Below are 25102 nucleotides of genomic sequence, written 5' to 3' on the forward strand. Positions count from 1 at the left end.
CTACCATCAGGATCCTGTTTGGTATGTTAGAGTGTATGGTGCCAGATTCTAATCTCCATTAAGAACTGTTGACTGGAAGTGCTATTAAGATGAAACATCTCCATACATGGAATACATCATATTTAGACTCAGCTGTCAAAATGTAGGCATCTGCTTGAACATAGATGTTCTGTGTTCTGTATGTGGGCAAAAGTTTACAGTCTATGAGGTGAGACAGGCTTCTCCAGAGGGCAGTGTAAACCATTCCTTTAAGATGGTCAAATTCTAGAGCTCTTGGTCCCTCATGATAAATTATGAAGAGATCCCACATGATCAGCTTAGGCTTAAATACCTGACTCAAAGATTTAAGTTAGATGAAGTGAATCCTATACTTGATTTTGTTAAAAAGCATTAAATTCATACACACTTAAAAACAATCAAATCACCTACATTTTGAATATGGATAAGTACTCGGAAAAAAGAAGGTGCTGCATCTCACAGTACATTTCAAATAATTCTGATGTGTGTTGGGAAAGCTAGGGTGTTGGTTAGAAATAGTGGTAATTTCTTCTTTTGAAGATGACAGTATTCAGTAAAAGCTAAGAAGAGCCAAGAAAAACTCTTAAGATGAAACTAAAGATCCCTAGGGACTGAGGCAAATGAACTATTTTTAGCTTAAAATAATAGCATGCCAACAGAATAATGTAGTTACAACTACTTATATGCTGTCAGGTCTGGAGCTCTTCCTCAATGTGTCTTCTGTGAAGACTATTTACTGAAAAAATCTGGGGACAGAAGCAAAACGCACAGGATTCCAAAAGAATAATTTGTTTAAAGGCTACAAGCCTCCTAATATATGACACCTCTCACCAATTGTTACAGGCTCAGGCTAGCTAAATAATGTGGCTGGGAATAATGTAAAAGGGTTTTATTTACTTTAGTGATTTGAAGCTTCCTGTGGAAATAGCTCCCAGGTTTCCTGATGGAAGATTTTGTTTATCTTTGCCAAGCACCATCAGGAATCTCAAAATAAAATGCTCTTAGTGACATTGGGAAACCAGGGAGATAAGGCAGAGCTGTTCCTGTTTCACCCTCTGTAATTGCAAACACACCCATGGGCCTGCTGTGTGCCAGCAAAACAGCCCAAAATATAGGGAAAGGGGCAGGCTGGAGGAAAGGGTGCTAGTACAATTAAAATTGGCATAAAGGTGTTGTTACAGACACTGCTTCCATACCAGTGAGCAGGAGAGCTTTCAGAAATCACCTTTCTACATTGCTTTTATATAAGTTTCACAGCTACTTTTGGGTCTTGAACAGTGACTTGCTTTTAGAGCTAAGTCAGTGACAATACACCAAAAATGCCCTTCATCTGGCAGAAGCCATAGGAAAGCTACTCCAAAGCCCATGGTCTTTGTGTCATACACCCTCAGGCACAATATATAAAATCATGTATATCACTCTCAAGCTTCCTAGGAAAAGACAGGCAGGTTTCACTTTAAGCCCAGAAATAATGATATTTACAGTAACTAAAGAAAGCGCTTGTTCTTCCTAGGTTTTCTCTGTTGGCACTAATTTCCTTATGGTTACTTTTCCCTGAAGGAGTGGAACGTGTCAAATCCCAGCTAAGGCTGCTGGGACACATTCTGCCTTCCACCACCTTCCTAATGGTTTCTGCCTACAAAAAAGAGACCCTTCACAGCACTGCAGCCACTTCACTGGAATATGTGCATTTTCTCATCCCCAGCACAAGGGCTGAGGGAGATTGCCTTCAAGGAAAGAGATCTCCCTGTTAAGAACAGGCTTTGTCTCCATCTGCTCTTTGGAGTCATTTCTGGCTTGTCCCTTTCACAGAGGGCAGCAGCTCCTTTTCCTACAAGGAATCATCTCCTCCTGCTTAGACACTTCTCTTACTTTTGTGTGGCTCAGGCTGACTTCAAATGGCGCCAGCAGACAACAACATAAGATAAACTAGCCCTAAGCTGTCACACAAAACCTGAAGTATTGGTTTTGGACTCATCAGAAGGAAATACTTTGCAGTGTCCTGTTCACATCCATCAGCATTTAAGGCTCTCAGGTTTTTACCTCAGAGCATTTTTCAGCGCATTCTGGACATGTTTGTTTCTTGATGTGAAACACAGGCTGAACCCAGCCACAGCAGTTTGGTCTCAGCCTGATGGAGGAGAATTATGGTGAGCATAACTGGATTTTTGTAGGGACCAAACAACAGTATTGTTTATACTGCTTTCAGTCAATGCAAGTGAGTGTCAGAGGATGATCAGGACTTTCCATGTCATGCAGCTGAAGTGCTCGGCTCCAGAAACCCATAGGACAAATGCATTTAAACTTCACTACCCTATAAAGAATGTTTGTCACCAGTCAAGATGTTAAGAAATTCCAAGCCATAATAAAGCTGACACTCCTCTTTCTGAACACCAGCCAATATAAGATTCTTCAAAGGAAAGTCATAATATTCTGCATGTTCTCATGCAAGCTTTAGTATCAAGGAGAAGGATTTCCTTCCATCCTTGGTTAAGATCTGAGAATGTTAGGTCTAAGCAGGAAAACTAACTCCTTCATGTCACTGCACTAAAATACTTGAAACCACCATCAGAATTTTGAAAGGGAGATTTGGATACAGTGAATGGGGTCCATCCAAGCAAAACTTCATTTGGTTTCAGCATCTTCCATATTGTGAAAACTGAGGAGTAAGAGTTAGAGAAGGCCAAATTCAGTATCTTGCACACTGAAAGAGCAGCATTCTCAGTGAATGATTCTCAGTGACTTCTCAAAGTTTCATGTGACGTACTCACACAAAGATGGAACTATCATTGGCATGTTAATTTATGGAGATCTATGTGGTATTCAGCTTTCTGTACAAACACACACAATGTGAGGATAGGGATGAAAGCAAAACTGAGAGTGAGGACAAGAGTCATCTTCAAAGTGGCAAATATTCTTGTCACTTCCATTAATAGAACAGGGAGACATTTTTCTTGTTTCTGTACTTTAACCTGCCTGCCTATGTGTCACTTATCTGTTTATACTTCTCACGCTTCTTACCAATTTTCTGTATGTATAGATAACTGGCACTTTCTAAATGTGAAAGTGTGTTATGACATGGAGCTTTAACAGCTGTAGACACCCACAAATGAAGTCTGCCAGGTGAAACTGTACGAGCAGCACAACAGTGGATACCTAAAAAAGAAATGTTGAGTGCTTGCAGTGGTGCCCATCTGCTGGCATGACAGGGAGTTATGCTGCCTTCTGGAAGCTAGGGCCCAAAATGTTGGTGAAATGGTGCCACAACTTGTCAAGAGCCCTGACTACTACTCATTGCTACTCTTCTGTGTGGGCAAGAGTGATACTGCAAGCTGGATGGAAGCCAGATGGAATCTGGGTGGATTCAAGGAAAACTACAAAATCCTGGAGGTGCCAGAGAAAGGTATTGGTGCCTGAGCTAACTTTCCTTCTCTTTAACAGTTAGAGGAAAGGGTGCTCTCCTGGAAGCCCAAAACCTGTTCATCTGGGTCAACAGATCTACTCAGCTGGGGACCAGCTCTGTGGAAAGGGACCTGTGGTGGATAAGAAGCTCAATATCAATGAACAGACTGTTGCTGTGGCAAAAAAAAAAAAAAAAAAAAAAAAAAAAAAAAAAAAAAAAAAAAAAAAAGTCAATAGGCTGCTGGATTGCACCAGCAAGGGAATCAGAGATATGGAGAGTCATTACACTCCACTCAGAACTTGTCAGGCCACATCCAGAATACTGCATTCATTTTGGGTTCCCTCTATACAAAACAGATGTGGGAAGTCTGGGAAGGGTCCAGAGAGGTGCCATAAAGATGATCAAAGGACTGGAAAGTCTGCCATATGAGGAGAGGCTGAGAGAACTGGGTTTGCTCAGCCTTGAGGAAAGGCTTAGGGGAGACTTTATCAACATGTTCCAGTATTCAGAGGGTGGCTACAAAGAAGCTGGAGACTCCTATTTTACAAGGAGACACATGGAAATTATGAAGGGTAATGGGTACAAGTTACTCCTGGGGAGATTCTGATTGGAGGCAAGAAGAAATTTTTCACAATGTGGACAATCAGTCACTGGAATAATCTCCTCAGGGAAGTGGTGGATTCCTCAACTTTGGATGCTTTTAAGATCCATCTGGACAAGATGCTGCGCTTTTCCCAAGACAGGTTGGACCAGATGATCCTTGAGGCCCCTTCCAACTCGGTATTCTATGATTCAGCTAGTCAGAATATTTTTAAAGTACAGAGTTTGGGAGGAAGAACATTTTTTGAAGTAGCTTTTCCTTTATTTTTTTACCAAATCTAGTGAATGTATGTCTATTCTCTTTTGCTATCTCTCAGAATAGAAATGGAATGAGTTTCACTAAAATCACTCATCTGCATTATAAGAAAGAGAATGACAACATAAAAACCCAAGAGATTATGATTTGGGGATTAAAGCATCTAAATATTTTAGCCTTTTTGCTTTTTCTCATATTTTTGGATGAATTACATTTCTTTAATGAACTACCCTGAAAACTGCCAACAGCCTAAGTTTATAAAACTACTGCTTTATAAACAAAACTTTTGACAGAAAATAAACCCTTTGTAATTGCATGTGCAGACTTTATGTTGCTGAATCATGCAGTAGTTATTCCTCAAAACACACTGTGGGCTTTTTTCAGTAATTCCTGAAGTAAAACATGAAGTCATTTGTTTGAAAACTCCAAACACATCTTATAATGCAAAAATAACAGAAAGCATACCCATACGTGAAAATAACAGGATAGGAATTCTCAGCTCCATGGTGCAAATGACATTCCAGGCTTTCTCAGAAGAGGAAACAAAACTCTGTAATCTCTATCCTGGCACTTTTCCACCTATAAGTGGCCATTGTCCCTGAGATCTGTGAGGGATACTCCAGAGATCTCTAGCGCCATGCTGCCTGCAGACACTGGCACTGTTCTAGACACTGTGTTGTGAGATATCCTGGTGGGCAACAGAATAAGGCTGCAGACACCACCAATGTCACACATGAAACTGGCTTACTGGTGGGCGAAAATACACTAAAATTTCATGTATGAAATTACTGCAGAGATGAACCAAAATGGGGAATTACTCACTGCTGTATTTGTGAGTAATTTCTGTCATGCCTGATACTTGAGGGAGGAATGAGTCATTTATCAGTTTGGTGTCTCTTGAAATCCAGACCAGCTGTGAAACCTACTCAAAAGCATCACCCAAAAGCATGGTATGAGCTTACAAGTGTATACATTACAGCAATTCTGTGGTATATTAAAGAGCCACAACAGCCTAACAGTGGTAATTCCAGGATCAGGAAACATGTTTGACTCTACAGAGGAGTAGCTCTTACCTGTTACAATAAAACTGACATTTCTTTCAGATTTTCCCACTTTATTGGATGCCACACAGCTGTAGATTCCTGAGGATTTGGCTTCAGCTACAACGAGAGTACTAGCAGTCTGCAAAAGAAAGAAGAGGTTTAGTTCTCATGGCTCAAGAACTCAGTTAACTCTTGCCTTCTCTTTTTGCTAAGTCACCACTGACAGTCCCATGATCCACTCTTTCCATTCATTCCTTGATGGGCACCTCTGGGGCTATTTAAAGGAGATGTCACCATATATAGTTTTGCAAAGGATGGAAGAATAACAGGAAACAAGCTCTTTGGGTCACCCTTGTATCATCAAAGCCATCATGACCAAAAATCTTTGAGCATTTCTTTCAGATTGATTTATCTCTTGCTGGTGATGTAATGGTAACTACAAGACATGAAGCACGACACAATGTGTTTCACACAAGGAGATAAGCAGCCTGTAGGAGAGCCAGACGGCAAAGGGAATAGGTGAGGCATGCTTCAGGCATTTGGATAATCCTGGGGAATTAAAAAAGCTCAATTTGGCACTAAACTAGCTTGATTTCTTTCATTTTCCCACATACATGTCAAGTGAGACAGAACAGCGGCAAAAGAGATGTTTACCCATCTTCTTTTGTATTATTTCCTGTTCTTGGACTTAATATTTGTATTACTAAATAATAATATGTCCATTTTATTTATGTCATATTCTATCACCATCTTAAGAGGTCCAGCACACTAAATATTTTCTCAGAGTTATATGACTTGAAAGATAAGACCGTGAAAGACCAGGGACCAAAAACATCTAATGTGCCCTTAGTAACATAAAAACCACTGTAATAATAAGAGTTATACTTTTAGGGTGATGGAAGGCATGGTCTAATGGCTTGGGCACTAAGCAGAAGAGGAAAGTTATGCAGAAACAAGTGACATGTTATGGAGCTGAGCATGAGGCATGGACTGCATCAGTGTAATATGCTTCCAGTTACAACTTGGTAGCTTATTTTTCTATCCTTCTGTTGCCATTTTACTTGTTCTGTAAGACATAGTTTGGCTGGAGTTATGGGCAGCTGGGACAGTGACGAAAGAAAATTGTGGGGTTTCAGAATTCCACTGTTTGGAATTGTTTGGCTTTTCCAAAAAATCTTAAAAATAAGTTCTGTGCAATTAATGCATTATTTTAAGTCTGCCTGATTGCTGGAGTTCAGAGACAAGCACCAGAGGGTGAGGCAGTAATAAATAAGGACCAGTTATCGACATTTTTGCATAAACACTGACTGAACATTTGCACAGCTTTTGTCTCCTGCTGGGAGAATCCATAGCTATCCCCAAACTTCTGTTAAGCCCCTAAATGACATAGATCTTCTGGTTTCCCAAAGTCATTCTTTAGTAGAAAGAGTCTATTATTTTTCCTACTTCTCAAACAAACACCGTTGAGGCAAATAATTTGGTTTTGACTTATTTGTTTTAGAAGATTTTACTATGATAAATTCACTACAACTAATGCTATCAGCACCTCTACCCTATTAAATTATCTCAGTGGCCAACTACCTGCCTGCTAACACACAACAAAATATTTCTAGATATAATTTTTATAAATTACCTTTTTGGATTGTCTGTGAAATGAAAGAGGATCAGTAATACCAGATAGATAATTACAGTCCTAATAAAATATAATCCTACCAGATAGATAATTACAGTCCTAATAAAATATAATCCTGTTTTGCTAAATTCAGTAGGTTGCCCTCTACAGATTTCTAATTATAAAGGTTGGGCCCAGCCCTGTCCATATTTTGTCATTCCCTTTGAATTTCTTCCAGGTTCTAAACGTAATTTTTAAAGTGTGGAAACAGAGCACAGAACCAGGATTCCTGCATCTGTTGTATCAACAGTAACTCAGACCAGAAGGAAGTCCCACAATGTCTACCACAGAAGACTAATGTGGGTGGCTAAAAACTGCTTCTGCCATCCCAGACTTTCCACCGAAAAATTGCCCTTTTTTCCTGCTAGTTGGCATTACCTCACAGCAGCTTTGCCTAGGAAGCAACTGTGACCTAACATGCACAGTGAAGGAGAGTGAAGCTCTTGCTCTCTGACTCCAGGGCACCTGTCTTTAATCTGCCATACACAGAGGCAGAGGATTTCTGAGCCTGAAAAACACATGCTGAGTATTCCTTCCACAACTACTCCAAATGTTTGAAAAGTTTTTGAAAATACCAAGCTGTGTTTTGTCCTTATGTCACTAGGTATTACTTTTTAATGGAAAATTGTGCATACTATCTTGAGTTTTGCTGCTTCAGCCCACTGTGATATGATTATTACTTTTATCACTCTGAGGATGGTGCTCAGAGTCATACTGCTAAAGCAGTATGACTGCAGTCAGTTACAGATGATGCCTTTTCTTATGTATTAAATTTCCTGAGAGAACATTCATTGGCATTGAAAACCAGTGATTTAAACTGCCAGCTTTTCTCCCCAGCAGCATTTTGGTTTTGACCAACTTACACTGTCCCAAATACTTCTTTAGCATGGGCCAAGGATCACTTCCAGCAGTCAACTCCCAAGCAAGCAATGGCTCTTTGGAAGGCGAGGGAAATAAATGCTGTGAACACAGGAAGCCTCAGTGCCAGAGAGCACACACTGGTATGTTTACTTGACTAAGACAGAGGAAGCCACAGTGTCTAGAAGAAAGCAAGACTGACTTTGCAACAGAACAGAATATTTTAGAGACAAAATGCCTCTGTATAAATCTTTTAGCTTATAAATAAGTCACAAGGATAAGATAACATCTCTTTAAATAGCTTGTGAGCCCTCCAGTGGTGCAGTCTGTGTTTTGCATTGTGAATGCCAGCCAAAACTCACCAGAGAAGCAGTGCGTATAAAACTAAGCCTGGTGTGTTGTTTATGGAGGAACTATGGCTGTTTGAGATCAGTTTGTGCAGCATGGTCCCTCTGTACAGCTATTACTGCAAAAGAAGCAAAAGTTTTCGCAATCTTGTATCATCTGGCATCACAACAGGGAGTTTCAGGCCCTGGATTTGCAGCTATGTTATATACAGAACGTCTAAATTGAGTTGGCATGAGCAGACAGAACAGCCAAATCCCTTCTGGCATGCTCAATATCTTGAGCATCATCTGCCCACAAGCCCCATTTACCGCCAAAATTTTGGCTCTTTATGCCTTTTTTCTACTCCCATCAGCTGAGACTGAAGCACCATGTTACAGGCTCATCTCAAAGCCAGGGGCTAGGGAAAGTAAGTCCCATACTGCTGCTGCTCTGCTGGGCAAATAAAACAGTCAAAGGCATAAATCCTGAGAGAGAAGAGGCATTTACAGATTTGTTTGTGGTGGAAACTGATGAGGAAAAGACTGGGGAGGCAAAGAGAATGCAAAGCAGCTGACACGATCATTGTACTTGGAGCCACGGTGGGCTGGTCTTTCCCCTGGAGGGTCTGCCTGAATTGCTCTTTTCTCAGAGGAGCTGACATAGAGGATTCCCAGTGCTCCAGCTGATGGCAGAGAAGGAAAAGAAGTTTTCAGAAAGTGTTCGGAAGCCTGTCTCTTATGTGACTCCCAGAAGGCCTCTGCAGACACTGACATGAACTTGCTCTCTTCAGAGTTTGCTGCCCTGACTTCTTGAAACAGCCTATGTATTTAAAAAGCAAAATACTGCCCTTTTAACATAGAGCAGGTTAGTGCAATCTGTCAGTTATTGCAGATTCCCTTCTAGTTATGTTTTTAAGTAGAACTATTGGTTAAAAAAAGGCAATGAATGAAAATATGCTCTCTTTAGACCCTTGGATTTATCTCTGTCTAAAGTAATATCATTTAGGAAGATCTATATCCAAATATTGGTAGCATACTGGTGGATTAGTCTGTTTGTGCTAAAGACATATGATCTGCCTGCCTCACATGTTGGCAAAGAGCATCAGTGCAAAACATCTGGCCAACACATTTCACCCTCAGGACCACCATAGAAGAAACACCAAAATATCCACAACAGGAGGACATGAGAATGTGAAGGACAGCACCCACTTTTCCCCTGGGGTCAGACAGAAAAATCTCTATGAGTTGCTGCTGTACATCAAGTAGAGCCGTGTTTTCCCTCTGCATCCCATTCTATCCCACAGCTCAGCAGCTGCAAGCCCCTAGTTCTGCTGGTTTTAATCTCACCAAGGGCTTGGCTCTGCTGGTACCACCCAAAGATTCACTTAGAAGTGTTGACAGCAATTGTAGTAGCGCTCGGGAAGGCTCCAGGAGAAGTTACAATGTGCTGAAGAGAGGCAAGTGGCGCTCCCACTGCTATCTTTAGCCTAGGTTCTGAGGAGATCATACTGTCTGTATGTTCGTCTGTCTGCCAGCCTGTCCATCTGTCTGCCAGTATCCTCTCCTCCCCCACATGCTCAGTTATTTTTGAATCCATTGTCCAGTTTCAACCAAAACTTATTGACAACTCAAAGCTCATGGGAGCTCACGCATTTAATGAAAACCAGCTGTTAGGTAGAGGAGAAAGATCAAAATGCTGCTGTAGTGACTAAACAGCTTTCTCCTCCTCTTTGGGTTCCAGATGGTCAATCTGCTCAGATGTACTGGCCAGACAGCTGGCATGTGTCAGGACTGAGAACAGACACAGCACAGGCTTCTCCATCTCATCAGTAATGTGGGAACTCAGAAGAGAGGTAGAGGTTTAGGGCTTGGCATAGAAGATGCAGGAGAGATGGAATCCTTCTGTTTTGCATCAGTCATGTCCAGGAAGGATTGACTCTTCTGACTATCTGTCCTGGTTTAGCACTCCACTTTGGAGGGTTACACTGTTTAGTACTACCACCCATCTTTGCCTGCCAAACCAGAGAGGCACAAGGGTGAGTCTAAATTTTGTCTTACAGAGTCATGTTGGAGGGCCATTACTTTCCATTTTCCATTAAGTCAAGTGGCTTTGTCATTCACAAATGCTGGAACCACTAAAAACCCGTGTCAGTTAGGTATTGATGCAGTGGAAAACAAAGCCATAAATACATATTTATATGTATATGTATAGATAGATACATATACATATTTTTGTACACACAGACACACACACATATATGAATGGTAAGTTCCAATTTCATGCATTACTACCCTTTATACACAATACCTGGAGGCATACCCTGTGACACAGAGCCAGCTTTTGTGGTACCTACTATTGGTCGGTGGTACTCCATCATTTGCTAGCAGGAGAGGCATCAGGCAGTCAGGGATATTCTGTTCCATTTCAGGTTCTCAGTAGGTTAGTTCCCAAAAACTAGAGGGTTTTGTCTCACTCCCTCCAAGTTTTTCTTGCACTTAACTGCCCTCTTGTCTACTGTCTCCTTCCCTTGGATTTATAATCCTTTCTTCTTGGCCCACACTTTTTGCTAACCCTCATCTGAACTTGCCTTCTTAGTGGTCTTCTGCACATGCTGCATGCCTGGGATCCTTGTTGACTTCTCCTACAGCACCCTGTTCCTTGTACTCCTGTACAAGGAGTACCAAGTGCTTTCAAAGCTGTTGATAAGCCAGTGTGTGTGCCTGCACACCCAGGACAGAATACCCTGCTACCAATTGTCTGCACCAGCACAATGAACACACCAGCTCTTTGTACCTTATTATTGCTAGGGTCATTCACTGACTGACATTCTAACGAACACTGGCCATGCAAAGAATAATAATCAGTGTTAGCCCTCAGTTAGACACAGCAGTCAGCTTTAACTGGGAACACTGAGAAATGATGGGTGTTAGTGGCTGAATGACAGGAGAGTGTCTGTGACCTGTTTACACGATAGGCCTAAGAATAGCACAACTTTGTAGGAAGTCACTGAAATGTCCAACAAAATGAGAATGAAAACATTGGGTGGGGGAATCAAATCACTTCAAGAGTTGTCTTATGATTAAGTATTATGGCTTATGTTACGAAGTTCTTCCATTGTACCACTCGAGTTTCTCAATGTCCGCTTGGAGAGGCTTTAGCGGAAATGTTACTAAAACACTGTTGTCACGGTTTCTCTGTCACCAAAGAATAATGCAGTGCAGGCTTCCTGCACTACTTTAGCTGCACAGGCACAGGGCTTGAGGTTTTTCTAACTTTAAAATATACTTGTGGCTACCTTGATAACCACAGACAAACAAACAACCTACCGCAGCAGAGAGCCAAACTGGAGGCACTTAGATGTTGCAAATACAGGAAACATGTGGAACTGGCATAATGTCTTTAGGAAGGTGAAAATAGCTACCTTCATTGCTAAAGAAACCTGTTGATCATTCCTTGTTCATCCCTTCCCTTTCTTACAATAATCTCATCCTGTGACCACACGCATTTCTCCTTTCATGCTAACCCAAATGTGAAACTTTCTGAGTTTCTTCATTCATTTCCTACCTCTTTGTCTCCTACATCTTTGTTGTTTCCATTGAGTGCTGAGATTGTTTTTACCATGCTTTCTGTGTTGGGATGTGGAAGTGGGGTAGACACTCTGTTTATTTAGCAGGGCACCACCGATGTGGAAGTGCCTCAGAGAGCTGTTCACAGCTGCTTGCAGGAATAGAACTGTTCACAGTAGCAGTCCGTCAGAGACAGACACTTGTGATGACGTGCTGCATTCAGTGAGCTCAGTGCTATTAACACTCCGACATTATTGCTGCAGATGGGCAAGGGTTCTGTCTGAACTGTCTCTTTGAGTTTGCTCAGGGAGACTGAGGGTGAGTCTTGGGCTGTGAAGAGTCAAAACCATAGACTCCCATGGATTTAAAAAGAACAATCCTGGATGCTCTAGAGCAGCTGTGTGTGCACTAATCATGCAACTCTCAGCTTGGCCAGGAGCCTGGGCTCAGAGAGCATTTCTTTACTTACAATAGCAGTCCAGCTGTGCTTGAAAAGCTATGGAAGAGCAGCAGAAATAGAGAAACTTTAGAAAAGCTGTGAAAAAGCTGAGTACAGAGATTGTTTCACTAACCTCCCCCTCCCCACAGGGGCTAGGAGGAATAAAGCAAAGCAAGGTAGACCTTTCTTGGTTGAACTAAAGAGCAAAAAGACAAGGAATATTAGGGAGGACCAGTAAGGTTCACTGGAAATCTTCCGTGCAAAGACGATTCCTTGGGCACATTTTTAAAAAGGGCTGCTTGCCAAAGGCTTGCAGTTCTGCTGTAAGGACCCATTATTAGCATCTTCCTCCAGGGAGGAATTTATTTGCTGTTGACTGGAAGTTGCTCTGACATTTTAGCCACTCCTTTTCCACTGTCTCCAAAATGCATGGTACACAAAGAGAATGAGATCTGGTCATTAGACAGCTCCTTCTGCACCCTGTGAACAGGTAGGACTGCACCCATAGCATGGCTATATGACTGCTGGAAAATAATTGATTCATATCGTCTTTTTTTCATCATTCCCCCTGTGGAATAGACTGTGTCTTCCTGTGCCTGAAATGATTTCCCTTTCCTCCTTCAAATCCTTCCTTATGTTTCATTTTTCATGTGCTTTCCTATGATAGTGTACCCTAGGAAACTCTTTGCTCCCATCTTTGCCTTGATCTTCAGGCTCGTAGAGCTGGACAGTTAAATAGAGCAAATGCCTCACTGGGATCCAGCCTGTTCCCATGCACTGGAATGGTGCCACGAACACCTGTGATACTTTCTAAATAATATAACAGCCGGAGAAAATGCAGTCCCAGATCTGATTCTTGGCTGCACGTAAAACCCTATTTATTCTGCGGTGTGTGAAAGGGCCTTGACATAAGTACAGTTCATACCCATTTTCATATGCAGGAAACTGAAGACAGCCATCAAGGAAAAGAGACCTATAACCCCCATGCCCATAGAATTACAAAAAGCATTTTGATGTAATTAAAAATGGAAGGTCTAGAGTAAGATAGACTTTAAAATTTATAATCTCTAGCTATTTCTGCCACAAACCAAGCTAGCCTGTGAAAACAGACTGTGACAGTGTCATGGCACCTGAGCTGCTCTGTACCACAGGCCACCCAATCACACCAAATCAGTCTCATGTCTATCCCAGGGAAGTGCTGCTGATCTAGGGTATCCTTGATTTGAGGCTTTAACTGACAGCAAGCCTCTTTAGCCCTTGGCAAGTTAATCTCATTGGTTTTCTCTTCCACGTTAGACACCAATAGACTACAGGCCCACACACCCTTCAGTATTATCTGCATCTCCCCATGACCCATAAAGGGATGTTTGACTTGGACTAACACCTAAATTTAAATGGTTAACACTGCTGGGATAAATCCCATCTTGCTGTCTCTGACTGAGACCTCTCTTAAACTGTCCTTCCATAATCTGAATTCTTTTGGCTCTTTAGAATTTATTCCGAAAAAGAACTTGGCCATCTAATCATCTAGGACCACATCTGTGAATAAACTGACTGATGAGAGTAAATAGTTTAACTCTCATAGGAAAAACAACACGAAATTGTGCAATTGCACAAAATGAGACAAAGATGGCCTGGAACCCTGCCCTGTGCTCCTGAGGTGCCCCAAGATACTTCAGCCCACGAATAAGACAGCAGATATAGTGAACCCCACTGATGCACTCTCTTGGCATGCCACTTACCTTAACATGACTGCCTCCAGAAAAAAATACTCTCAGCAGATAAATACCAAGTATGAAAGTAATCTGTATGTATGCAGGTCCTCAAATCTAAACAATATAAAAATGCTGGCTTCTTCTCTGTTACCTTGATAGCATCTTACAGTGCCTTTTCAACACATGCTGTCACACAGAAAGGTTTCCTGCTCCTAGGAGTCATACCTTATTTTTGCCCTCTATTACAGCCGTTCTCTCAGTGATGCTCTGGATCCTGTTTCCTATGTTGCTGCCAGCTTTCAGGATGAAAGATCCTTCAGTATAAAAGCAAAATCCGTGCCTAAAGATAACAAAAATTGAAATGTTATTGATTTGGTGATAGAAATTTGACACATAAGACGAAACAATTGTTTTGAAAACAGTTTTCAGTCAGGAAAACTGCAGGTGCTGTGATGACCAGGAAAGTATAATTGCTTTTCATTAACTCTTGAGGTTTGGAGCCGGATAATTGGATTCACTTCCACAGCCACTCCTTGCATCTTAGCTCTCTGGAGTCAATGTTCACATTTAACCCACTGCAAACTGTGAGGCCAGAATTTACAATCAGAGCCTAAATATTGGGCTGTACAAGACCAACATCCCATTTCCAATGCTTCTGTTTTCAGACATTGCCAAAACATGAGTTCATACTGTTTTTAGCCTTTCACTCAAGACAAATTATATTTGTTTCAAGATGCAGCCCATAATGTATTGGATGCTCTTTTACTCTGTGCAGGTTCTTTTTGTTTTAACAAAAGATTATGTCAGTTTTCATTTCTGAATATTTTTTTAGTTCCGTTTACAAAACAGGAAGATATTTATACCAAGGTTTAATAATTACAAGACAAACAGTAAAAATAGGCATAATCCTGCAAATAAACAAAATTAAGTTAAACAAAACTATACCCAAATGACAAAGGGATTTAAATGATAATTTAACTGTAAGAAAATCAAATACATCTTAATGAATGGAAGTATCAGAGAAAAAATGTTTTTGCCTTATGCAACAAATTGGCTTGTAATCAGAACTTTCAGGTGTGGTCATGGTAGAGCGAAGTTGTTTCTTAAAGTCTGGTTTGGTACACATGGAAATAAACACATTGGAATGCTTCTCAAGTGCTGCCTGACCCTGTTCTTCTTTGAGAATATCTAATTCAATTTTTCATCCAGAATTTAGTTGTTGCTTGTTCAATTCCAGTGTCACTGGTAGAGATTAACCCTTCAGCTTGATGAAGTTCTTTCAAATACACTCTGTTCGTTGGATTTGAAAGATAATGGCTGTAGTATCTGCTATCAAATAGTTCTGACTTGTATAACAGTTGTTTGGAGAAATGAACTTTAAAGCCCAGCGACTGAAAAACAGAATATGATGCAATCATATGAATGAGGTTAATTTCCCTTCAGCCAACTTTGCAGTTTGCTTTGCACAGTAAATTTTGTGTTGTTTAGAATACCAATGGTACACCAACTTTACATGCTTGCTTTTAATTGTGCAGCTTTGCGTCAAACTGGCCAATGACGTAGCAGATATTACAGCTTAAAGAAATTATGACATGGAAAATAACTTGGGCTGCCCAAATTTCACAATGTGCACTGAAAGGATCAGTGTGTCAAGAAGACAGAAAAAAAAAACAACCAGGGGAAGGCAATGGAGATTCATGCATGGAGAGAGGACAGTGAGCAAGAGCGTGGCAGCCCTATCTACAGAACCATTTATTTCAGACTCTGGTTTAAAAGCCAACTTCTAATACATTATTGTTGAGGCCAGGGTGAATGAAAGACAAGTGCATTTATAAGGGCACCTGTTGCACTCGGACAAAAATGGTTAAAATTATTATTCAGAAAAGCAGATGCTGTTTACTTTGCACATTTAAAGCTTTAAGAAGTCTGGTTCTGTAACAAGAATAAAACACAGAAGGCATGATAATTTGGCTAAGCTGGTAACATTTTCATGCCATAGAAGATATCAAAACTCAATTTGTGATGCCAGGCACACAAACAGGCAGTATCAAAAGCACATTTGTGACTGGATGCAATCTGTACAGGAAAACAGAGACACCAAAATCCCACTTCATGCGTATTAAAAGGTTCCTTCTAATTTACTGTTTTTCCTATCCTCAAAGAATGCACTAATCTTTCTTTGTTACAGTGCTGAAATTTTGTACTCTTTACTGTAGAAGTCCTTACACATGTTTTGGTAAAGGACAGAAAGAAGCCAAAATGCATATTCTGAAGCAGCTTGTGCATCTCTGAAATGCATCTCCAATTTCCTTTCTTACAGCTCTGGAGTCTGCAGACTCAGCTGCTATTATTTTGCTCTTCCTCACAATTCCTTAAAAAGACTGTATATATTTAGTTTGCCATGTCTTAAGGATGAGGACAGTATTATGTCTTTGTTGATGCTTAGCACAATGACGTGCTGATTACTCATTAATACCAGAATGCAAACCACCACCATAACTACAATAACATCACAATAACAAGAAAAACACATGTAAAGTGCTAGATTAGCCCTGGAGGCACATATGTGAGCTCTACTGATGTCACATTCCATTCTATATCCAAACTGGCGATTACAATGTTAATGCAATTAGAGTAGAAAATCGAATACGCTTCATAGATGTTGTCCATGGTTTTAATAAAATAGGAGTCTCAATAAAGCTGAGAATACTACATCTAACAGCACAAAGCTGGAGCTGTGAGTACTGCTGTACACACAACGTTGGCTCCACTGGCTGCTGGATCAGCAAACATTTATGGATCAATTGCGGCACGGCTGCCAGACAGAGCCTAGGACAAGACTCAGACTCATCCCTTTGGATGCAAAACCAGATGCTTCCTCTCATCAGCTGCCAAATCCCTTCACTTTAACCTCAAGTATACTAAAATAGCTCAGGGACAGCGCATGAACTGTGTTCACTATCCTGAGCTGGTTACTCAAGTAAATGCTCCAAGTCATCCCACCTCTTACTGCTGCCAGGGGTACCATGTGAAAGATGCTGCCTAAGCCAACAGCACCAGGTAGAGATGGGGAAGAGAAAAATTAGTCAAAAGTCCTGCCTCTTAACCTGAACTCAGCTTCTAACAATGGGTACTTCGTAACAGAAAGAGAAAAGGTTCTGCTGAACTTAGATGCAATCATCAAACCAAATGTTTGTGTTAAGCACAGATGCTTGGAGAGAAAGAGGGAAAAATGAAAACACAAAAATCTATGCTGGCTGGAACAAAAATAGGCAATCATCTTCCTGTTAACTCGATGTTTCATAGTGTGTCCTCACATAACATCAGCTACATATTTTTCTGATTTCAAGGAAATTACCAATTTCTTTAAACTACCCACTCAGTAAAACAACAAGGGCATTGCATTTTTAGCAAGGACTGTGTGCGGTTGCAGGGAAATCCCACTGCATTTTAGATATTTGAATCTTACTCCAGATATCTCCAGAGTACATGAATTCCTGAAATGTTTTGTTGTGGGATGAGCCTCGGCGCTTTGCATCTTCAGGAAATCTTGCAGCCGGGTTAATGAACGAGCACACAATGTGTACAGGGATTGATAAACAAGCTGATCTCCTCCAGCACATTTCTGCACATTTCTTTCACCTGTGTCCCTGCAGACCCTTCCACCTTTCTACTTTGTGTGTGCAACTCTGCATGTGTAGAGATCCCACACAACAAATGCTAATGGGGGTGTGTGCAAACCTAAGTTTGTAGAAGTTACGCAACCTCAGAGTGAGGAAATCAGACTCTGCTGCCTTCGTGGAGCGCTGGTAGAAGCAAAACACTCAGGTTGATCACACCCTAAGTAGTTTTTCCCATGTGCCTGCATGCGTGCTGGCATGCACATTTGCAGGTGTGCACCAGCACAGGGACACATTGGCCTTTGTGTCAAGAGCCTGAGAAAATGGCTATTCTTTTGTAAAAACAGGAGCCACTAATTCTCTGTAAGGTTTTCAGAGAAACCCAGCACAGGGGGAAAGTGGGGTGAGAGTGGCTCTGCCTGTGAAAGGGTGAGTTCTGCTGTCAGACTTGCTCATCCTCCAGAGTTTCGGGAATTTACACAAATTTGGAGAGGCTGGGGGTGGTTTATGCAACCACAACTAAGTCCAGCTTTTTAAAAGGTCTGTGATGTGCCGAGCTGGCACCCCTAGGGGACCTGGAGAAGTGGCCAGGGGGAGGGGAGCCAGCCTGCTACTCAAGAATACATCAAGCCCTTGAGGAAGCAGAGTGTGCCATGTTTGAAGATGCAAAGATAATCACAGTGCTGGGAACCGTCTTGTGTAGCGGAGGAAGCCAAACAACAAGAGGAAAGCAGCATATGCTCGTGATTTCGCACAGGAAGCTAGCAGCACCTCCTGCCAAAGCGAGATAAGAAAACTCCCATGGCCTATTCTGGACAAGGCTGTGGTGATCAACCTTCGCTTCACACTGTCCTCGCTCCGCTCCACGGCCCGCTCCCTTTCCTAATGAGTTTCAGAGCCCTCACTTCTATTAGGATGCAGCATGCCAAGCACAATAGCATGGTGTATTTATAACTATAAACAGGGAAAATTTCCAGGGTAAGAGTGTACTTCATGTCATCTTGATGTATTTCACTGAAATTACACCACAAACCGGCTCCAAGTTAAAGTCCTGCTGATGAAACTACTGGTCTCAGAAGAAAAGCTGCTCAGAGATTTATAGCAGAGCATGGGAGCTGAGGTAAGCAATTTGTCCAATTATTCATAGGATGGATTGACCCCGAGTACGACAGTCACTTCTGATTGAAAGCCCCAGACCTAACCCATCCAGACACATCTTCCCCATCCCACAGACAGTACTGCAGCTTTCAGTTCAAGCAGTGCGACAATAAATACCAGTGAAAGAGCTTCAATCCACTTATCAGTTGGAAAAATATTCATCTCTGTCCCCTTGTCTTCCCAGCTTCTCCCTCCCAAGCCCTCCTGTGTGATTCCAGAGGCCATTGCAATTGTTACCTTGTGTAACATCTCATTCAACTCTCTAAACATTCCTCTTGGCAAAGCCCCTGGCAGCCTCACTCCAACTCTCATTCACTGGGGTAGTATTTGTTGGGAGGGAGAGGAAACCATCCTGTCACCAACAGTGCCCATTTTTTAGAGTGATTATTGGCAGTCACCATACATTCCTCAGCAGCCATCATATTTTTAGGGCAGCAATTTCTAGCAGCGTCAGGGCAATGTTACTACAAACTCAAGTTGGGCTGACTCACATCTTTTAAGAGGCAAAGGTGATGGCACTAACGTTAAGACAGGAACTCTGGAAATTCCTGGAATTGTAAAGAATACATAGGAACTGGTTTTTATTTGCAAGTTACCCAAAGAATCTGGATGGCATGGGCCATGCCTGTTCTGCACCTCAGCGTCCGGTGCCCTGCAATTGATAGCACAGGGCTGGTGTAGCCACGTGTCCTTGGGAATATTGAGTCCATTTGAAGCAGGAAATGGAGAGGAAAAATAGTAGCAGGGAGCATGTACAGTTTGTAAAACGTGCTTTATGGGGGTGGGGGAAGGAGTACATGTGCTGGTCCTCTGCCAGCTTTGTCTGTGTGTGTGATTCTATGATTCTAAGAAGCTATGGGTGCAGGTGTTCCTGCTCTAGGTCAAAACCAATCAGTTAGAGGTTGAAATACTGGCAAAACTGCAGCTGAGAGCTCATCCCTAACACCTTCCCTAATATGCACATTGGTGGAGTTAGGAGGAAAACTACATGTGGTAGGAACTGGGTGTATCTTACATTGTTTATGGTTTATTTGTTTATTTATATTTATTTATTTACTATCAGGTTCCTGATGTCCCAAATGCCTCATTCTCCTGGGGGATATCTTTGAGAAGAGCAGGGTAGATGGCATTTAGAGTTTTGCTGTGTATTTCCATGGCTCTATTGAAATAGGAAGCATTTGATAGCTGCACATTGCCTTTCTTGCTACTACTAATATGCAACCAGATCACTAGATGGTGTTTCCTTTTCAGACTCATCCTTTCCAAACATTATGACTTGTGCTTAACTACTCCAGTTTGCTCCCTGTAAAGCTGATTGAGCTGAGCTATCTCAAAAGAAGCAGCAAGATCAACAGCAATGTTACCTACCCCAACTTTCAGTATTTCATCAGCCCACATTCAGATTTCCACAGGAAAAATATCACTTCTGTAACTGCACACCTGAGTGCCCTGCAACACCAGTTACTTGCAACAAAAAATACAGCTGACTGAGGCTGAGGATCATCAAAAAACCCCATTTTGCTTCCAGCTTCTTTGCCATTACTTGAAACATCTGGTTGCTACGGAATATAACAGCATTTGAAAGTCATTTTTCAGGTGTCTACACATACTGAGGTTATCTGAAATTTTCTCACCTTGTCTTATCAGAAAATTATATTTTCATGATCCTCAATTTTCTGCTTCACACTGCTTAACATTCTTCATGGACACAGAATACCATCATATTTCAGCCAAACCTACCTTTCTTCCTTGTTATACAACTCTCTTCCTTCCTTTACTAAACTGTGTTTACTCTCATCTCCCATGAAGCCACTGTGATTCAGTCTCCACTTTCTCTGTGCAAAAAGCAAAAATCATGTCCTGCACAGAGAAGCAGGATGTTTGCTGAAACTATAGAATTATCACATGAGATTTCCGCAAGCACCTATAATTTATTTTAGGGGAGAAAAGTTTGATTTTGAGAGTCTGTAGTACTGCAAGGAAGACGGTCTTGCAATTTGGTTGAGCAGTCAGAATCCTAAAGAGAAAGTCCACAAAACCTCTACATACAATGTCTACTCTTGCACTCAGTTGTTTTTCGTTTTTTTAATTTCCAGTTTATGTTCCCTACAAATAAAATCCAAGATATTGTTCAAACCCTTCTAGTGTAAGTTATTTTCCTTGCACAATTCACTCAACTTCTGGACATACCCTTACATCTTTAATAGTCCAAGATCCATGTATCCACAACTCCTTCCTTCTCAAAATGCCAAAATTCCCCTTCTTTCCTTTGCTGTCCCAACTGCATCCTCTTGGTTCTAGAAAGGAGTAACTCTTTAGTAGCCTATTTACAGAGTCCTTCATGCTGCCCGTCAGTCATGCTGATAAGCTGGAAGCACAACTCTCAGCCTTTCCATTTTCCAGTGGTTAGCAAAGGAGACAGAGGAGCTGTTGATCCACTGAGGCTGTGTTTTTCAAGGTGATTTGTTTTCAGCTTCTCTTCAAGTAGGGGTCTGGGAGCAACTCTGGGCTGACTGGAGTGAGGGACTGAAGTGCAGGCAGAAAACAAGGAAGGGATGAGAAAGAATGGAGGGAAACATTTTCAAGGAGAGAGGGGACTTGATTAGAGGGAAAACAGGAAGAGAAAATACTGACAGGCATGGATGTAAGACCAAGGATCCATCTACCCCATATCCTGTCCCAACAATGACCATATGCAGATGGTTGGGGATGAGTAAGAGTGGGACTAACTTCAGATATTTCCTTCTAATACTCCCCCAGTCACCAATTATTATCAGGAACTTGCCACAATATAGACTGTTTTTACACTTCTCTTCCAAGACTGTAGAAAGTTTTCAAACCCCCAAAATCTTTTGGCAAGGAGATTCACAGATGTGCTATCCACTAGATGAGGAGTTATATCCTTTTTCAGTTCCAAATTCTGCTCCTCCTGTCTTCATCTAATGGCCCCTATCTCTTGAATTGGAAAAGATATACAGATAAAAAGATATATGTCTGATCCTCAGACGTGTGTCCTTCACAAGTCTGTAAGTCTCTATCCTGTAGCTCCCGTCACATCTTTTTCAGTCTGCAAGTGTCTTGATCTCCCTCCTCACTCATCCCTGACACATTCCTCTCATTCTCTGAAATTCCTTTGATCCTTTTTGATGCTATTCCTGGTGTACCTCCCAGTTTGGCTGCATCCTTTGAAACGAAAGGATCAGAAATGCTCACAGCAAAAAAGATATCTATAATTTATGGATTTGTGGAGTTATCATGGTATTCTGTACTCTGGTCTTTATATCTTTCCTGGTGATTTCTAACACTCGATTTTCTTTTTGAGCTGCTCGTGGTGGTTGTTTTTCACTTTCACAAACCCATCTATCACAGCACTCAGATCCCTCTTTGTAGTAGTAATGATCAGACAACAGCTTTTTAACATGTATTTTACATATGAAAGCAAGTTTTTTTCCTATGTATATCATGCGCATTTTTCTTCAGTGAATTTCACCTGCCACTTTTTCACTCAGATACCCAGATTCATAGAGTTCTGCATTTCATTGCAATCAGCCCCTCATCCTTACAAATCTGAATAACTTGTCATCATCAGCAAACACTGTCACCTCCTTACCACCTTTCCAAGCTATTTCTGAGCATGTTGACAAGTACAGACCCCAGCACCAGCTCCTGAAACACTTCACTGATCACCTCCCTACGCTGCAAGAACTGGTCGCTCCCTCTTAACCTCTGCTTTCTATTTTTTAACTGAATACTTTTTTCTGAGCACGATCCTACCTCACATGCCTGTTCAAAGCCTTCTGCAAAGGCTTTTTGAAAGGCATACACACAAAAGGAAAGAGGATGCTAACTAAAGTTTGTATATTTTTGTAAAAGGTGTACTCGATCCAGTAATAGTACTCCATTCATAATCACTCCTAAGCACACACAGAGTTTGACCTGGTGCCTTCCTTTGGCCAGGAGCCCCTGCTAGTGCAGGAGCAGGCTTCTGGCCACGGGCTGGGACACCCCACTGGCTCAGACACGGCCAGCGTGCGGGGCCTCGCTCACGTCCAGCCTGTCACACACTTTATTTCCTATGGGCTGGGCCACACCGAGTAAAAGATCAAGCAGAAACATCCCACCATCTACGTGACCCTTAAGTGTTTTTCCTTAAGGCTCGGTGTCAGACTGCACATAGTAAAGCCAAGAGACCACCCTGTGAAGGCAACAAGATGAAAAAAAAGAAACTGGGAAAAAAACAAAAGGAGGAGCAAGCGAAAAAAACCCAACAAGAGAATAAAAGCATGATACTAAGCAGAGTATCCCTGACCCTCTGGATCTTGCTGTAGTTCTTAGGTTTGAAGACTGATCAATGACAAAATAAGTAATACAATGCTTCTTGTTTTAATTTTTTTAAAATTGATTTAAAGTGATTTGGAAACTAGCAATATCAAAACTTGAAAGCTTAAGGTTCTGATTCAACTAAGACCCATAATTAAGTAATTTATACTTGCAGAATAAATTTGTCTATGTGTAACCCTATGGACAGACTGGGGCAAACTGTACTTGGTATAAAGCATGTGTTTGTCAAGCTTATGTAACCATATGGATGTGTCAGATCTGACTCAAAAGGCATTTTGCAAACAAAACCTTAAAAAATATATTAAAATTTCATAATAGTCATTGAAAACAAGGATATAGCTCTACTCAGAGGAAAGAATGAGTTCACTGGCTTTTGGCTCCCAGTGGAAGTACAGAATGAGGTACTTGAGCATGTTGCTTATTCAGGCTGAAGCAGATCAGATGCTGTTTCACTCCTCTCTTTCCTTTGGCTTCAAGCTCCCAAAAAGTCCATGCTGCTGCAATGTACACTTGTGACAGTTCCTCTGCATTTTTAAAGGTTATCTAAAAAACCACAGGGTTTGACTTCATTTGCACTAATCTATTTCCCCAACCACACCAAAATAAGGGAATAGCTAGTATGATTTCTGGTGTACCTGTAAGTATCTTTACATTATTAGATTGCTCTAAGATGATTTTCTTGTAGCACAGGGTGGGGGGCACAAAGGCCATCAGCCAGATCCTCAGCCAGTGTGAATGTAGAGCTGAGGATCCAGCCACATGTCAAAGGCATTTTAGAACTACCTGTCTGCTAATGGTATCTGACCTACTTATACCTGCTCCAAAGACTCAGACTTTCCCTTCCTGAGAATACAAGGGGGCACAGGGAACAAAATCAGTCATTGTGGACAAACTAATGGGCATCAGTGTTTGCAGACATCCAACAATTAAATTTGGGTGGTTTAGTACATTCCTAATTAAGTACAATTAGCATTTGTTCTTTACTTGTTCATTTTACATATCTTCGTGAAGTTTCAAATTTGGTTTGTCCTGATCATCTATCCAAGCACATCCTAATGATTCTGCCTTTCAATCCCTTATTAATACCCTGACATAAGCAAAGCAGAAATGCAATTAAGCTGCTGTGTACACATGGCCTGCCTCCTCTTTCACTGAAGCTGCTGGGAGTCCGACCATGCACTGTCATAATGATAATTTCAGTCTTTTTGTATCTCTGCAGAAGTTTCAAGGAACACCTTTAGTTTTTTCCTTACAGATACATCATGTATTGAGCCTTTCATCTCCAATGGTGGTTTTACCACCAAGTAGAGTTGGTATCTTGACACTGTATTCAGGGGAGCAGAGAATCATATACCAGTTTCCCCAATTACTTTGTTTTTGTAAGCAACTCCATAATACTACTACATTTCTCTCTCCCTCAAGCAAACACATATAGAGAAAAAAAAAAACCAAAACAAAAAACAAAAGCCAAAAAACCACAGATTGATGTGATGGCAGGGTTGTAAAATAATAATTCAATTTGAGGCTGAACAAAACTGATAGCTCAAGAGGAGGGAGGCAGCAAGATGATGGGAGAGTTGAAACACCCATGGTAAAATTCGTGTGTTGCCACTGTCTGCAGTTTTTGAAGAGTCAATCAGTCAAACTTTGGGCAGAGGTTGAAGATCTCTCTTGAACTGCCCACACAGAAATGTCCAGAGAGAGAAACTGGCCCCAAAGAACACTGCACAGCTGCTGAGCAAGCCAGTGCTTCCAGTGAGCAATAGCAGTATCCCACATGCCTTTCTTGGCAATTTCTGCCAGGTCAGTTGAAGAGAAACAAAATCTACTGAAGAGACTCATGTCAAGAACTATTAACATCAAGCACGTTCCTGGCACACAGACTCTTGCTCTGCAGCTTCAGAACGGATCTGTTTTAGGTGGGTCCCAGCCTGCCTGGAAACTCTCAGCAAGCCCTGCTGCTGCCTGTCCCCATAAACCTCTGCTGACAACCCTGTCTGAGACAAATTCAGGATGGATGGGATGGCATGTAGGATAGGATAAAGTGGTAGGAAAGAGGTTAAGGAGGTGCTGGGCGCTTCAGGAC

General features: G+C 41.5%; 1 protein-coding gene across 1 annotated transcript in view; it reads right to left on the reverse strand.

Moving 5' to 3' along the window:
• FLT1 (fms related receptor tyrosine kinase 1) overlaps nucleotides 1–25102 on the reverse strand; it is a 108798-nt gene that overhangs the window by 42992 nt on the left and 40704 nt on the right. Inside the window, exons 11-12 of the mRNA XM_014879648.2 lie at nucleotides 14123–14237; nucleotides 5351–5459 (exon numbers count right to left, since the gene is read on the reverse strand). Of these exons, the coding sequence (XP_014735134.2) occupies nucleotides 5351–5459; nucleotides 14123–14237 (224 nt within the window). The remainder of the gene's footprint in view (nucleotides 1–5350; nucleotides 5460–14122; nucleotides 14238–25102) is intronic.

This window comes from Sturnus vulgaris, chromosome 2, assembly GCF_052056855.1.
Source record: "Sturnus vulgaris isolate bStuVul1 chromosome 2, bStuVul1.hap1, whole genome shotgun sequence".
NCBI classification, from domain to species: Eukaryota; Metazoa; Chordata; class Aves; order Passeriformes; family Sturnidae; genus Sturnus; species Sturnus vulgaris.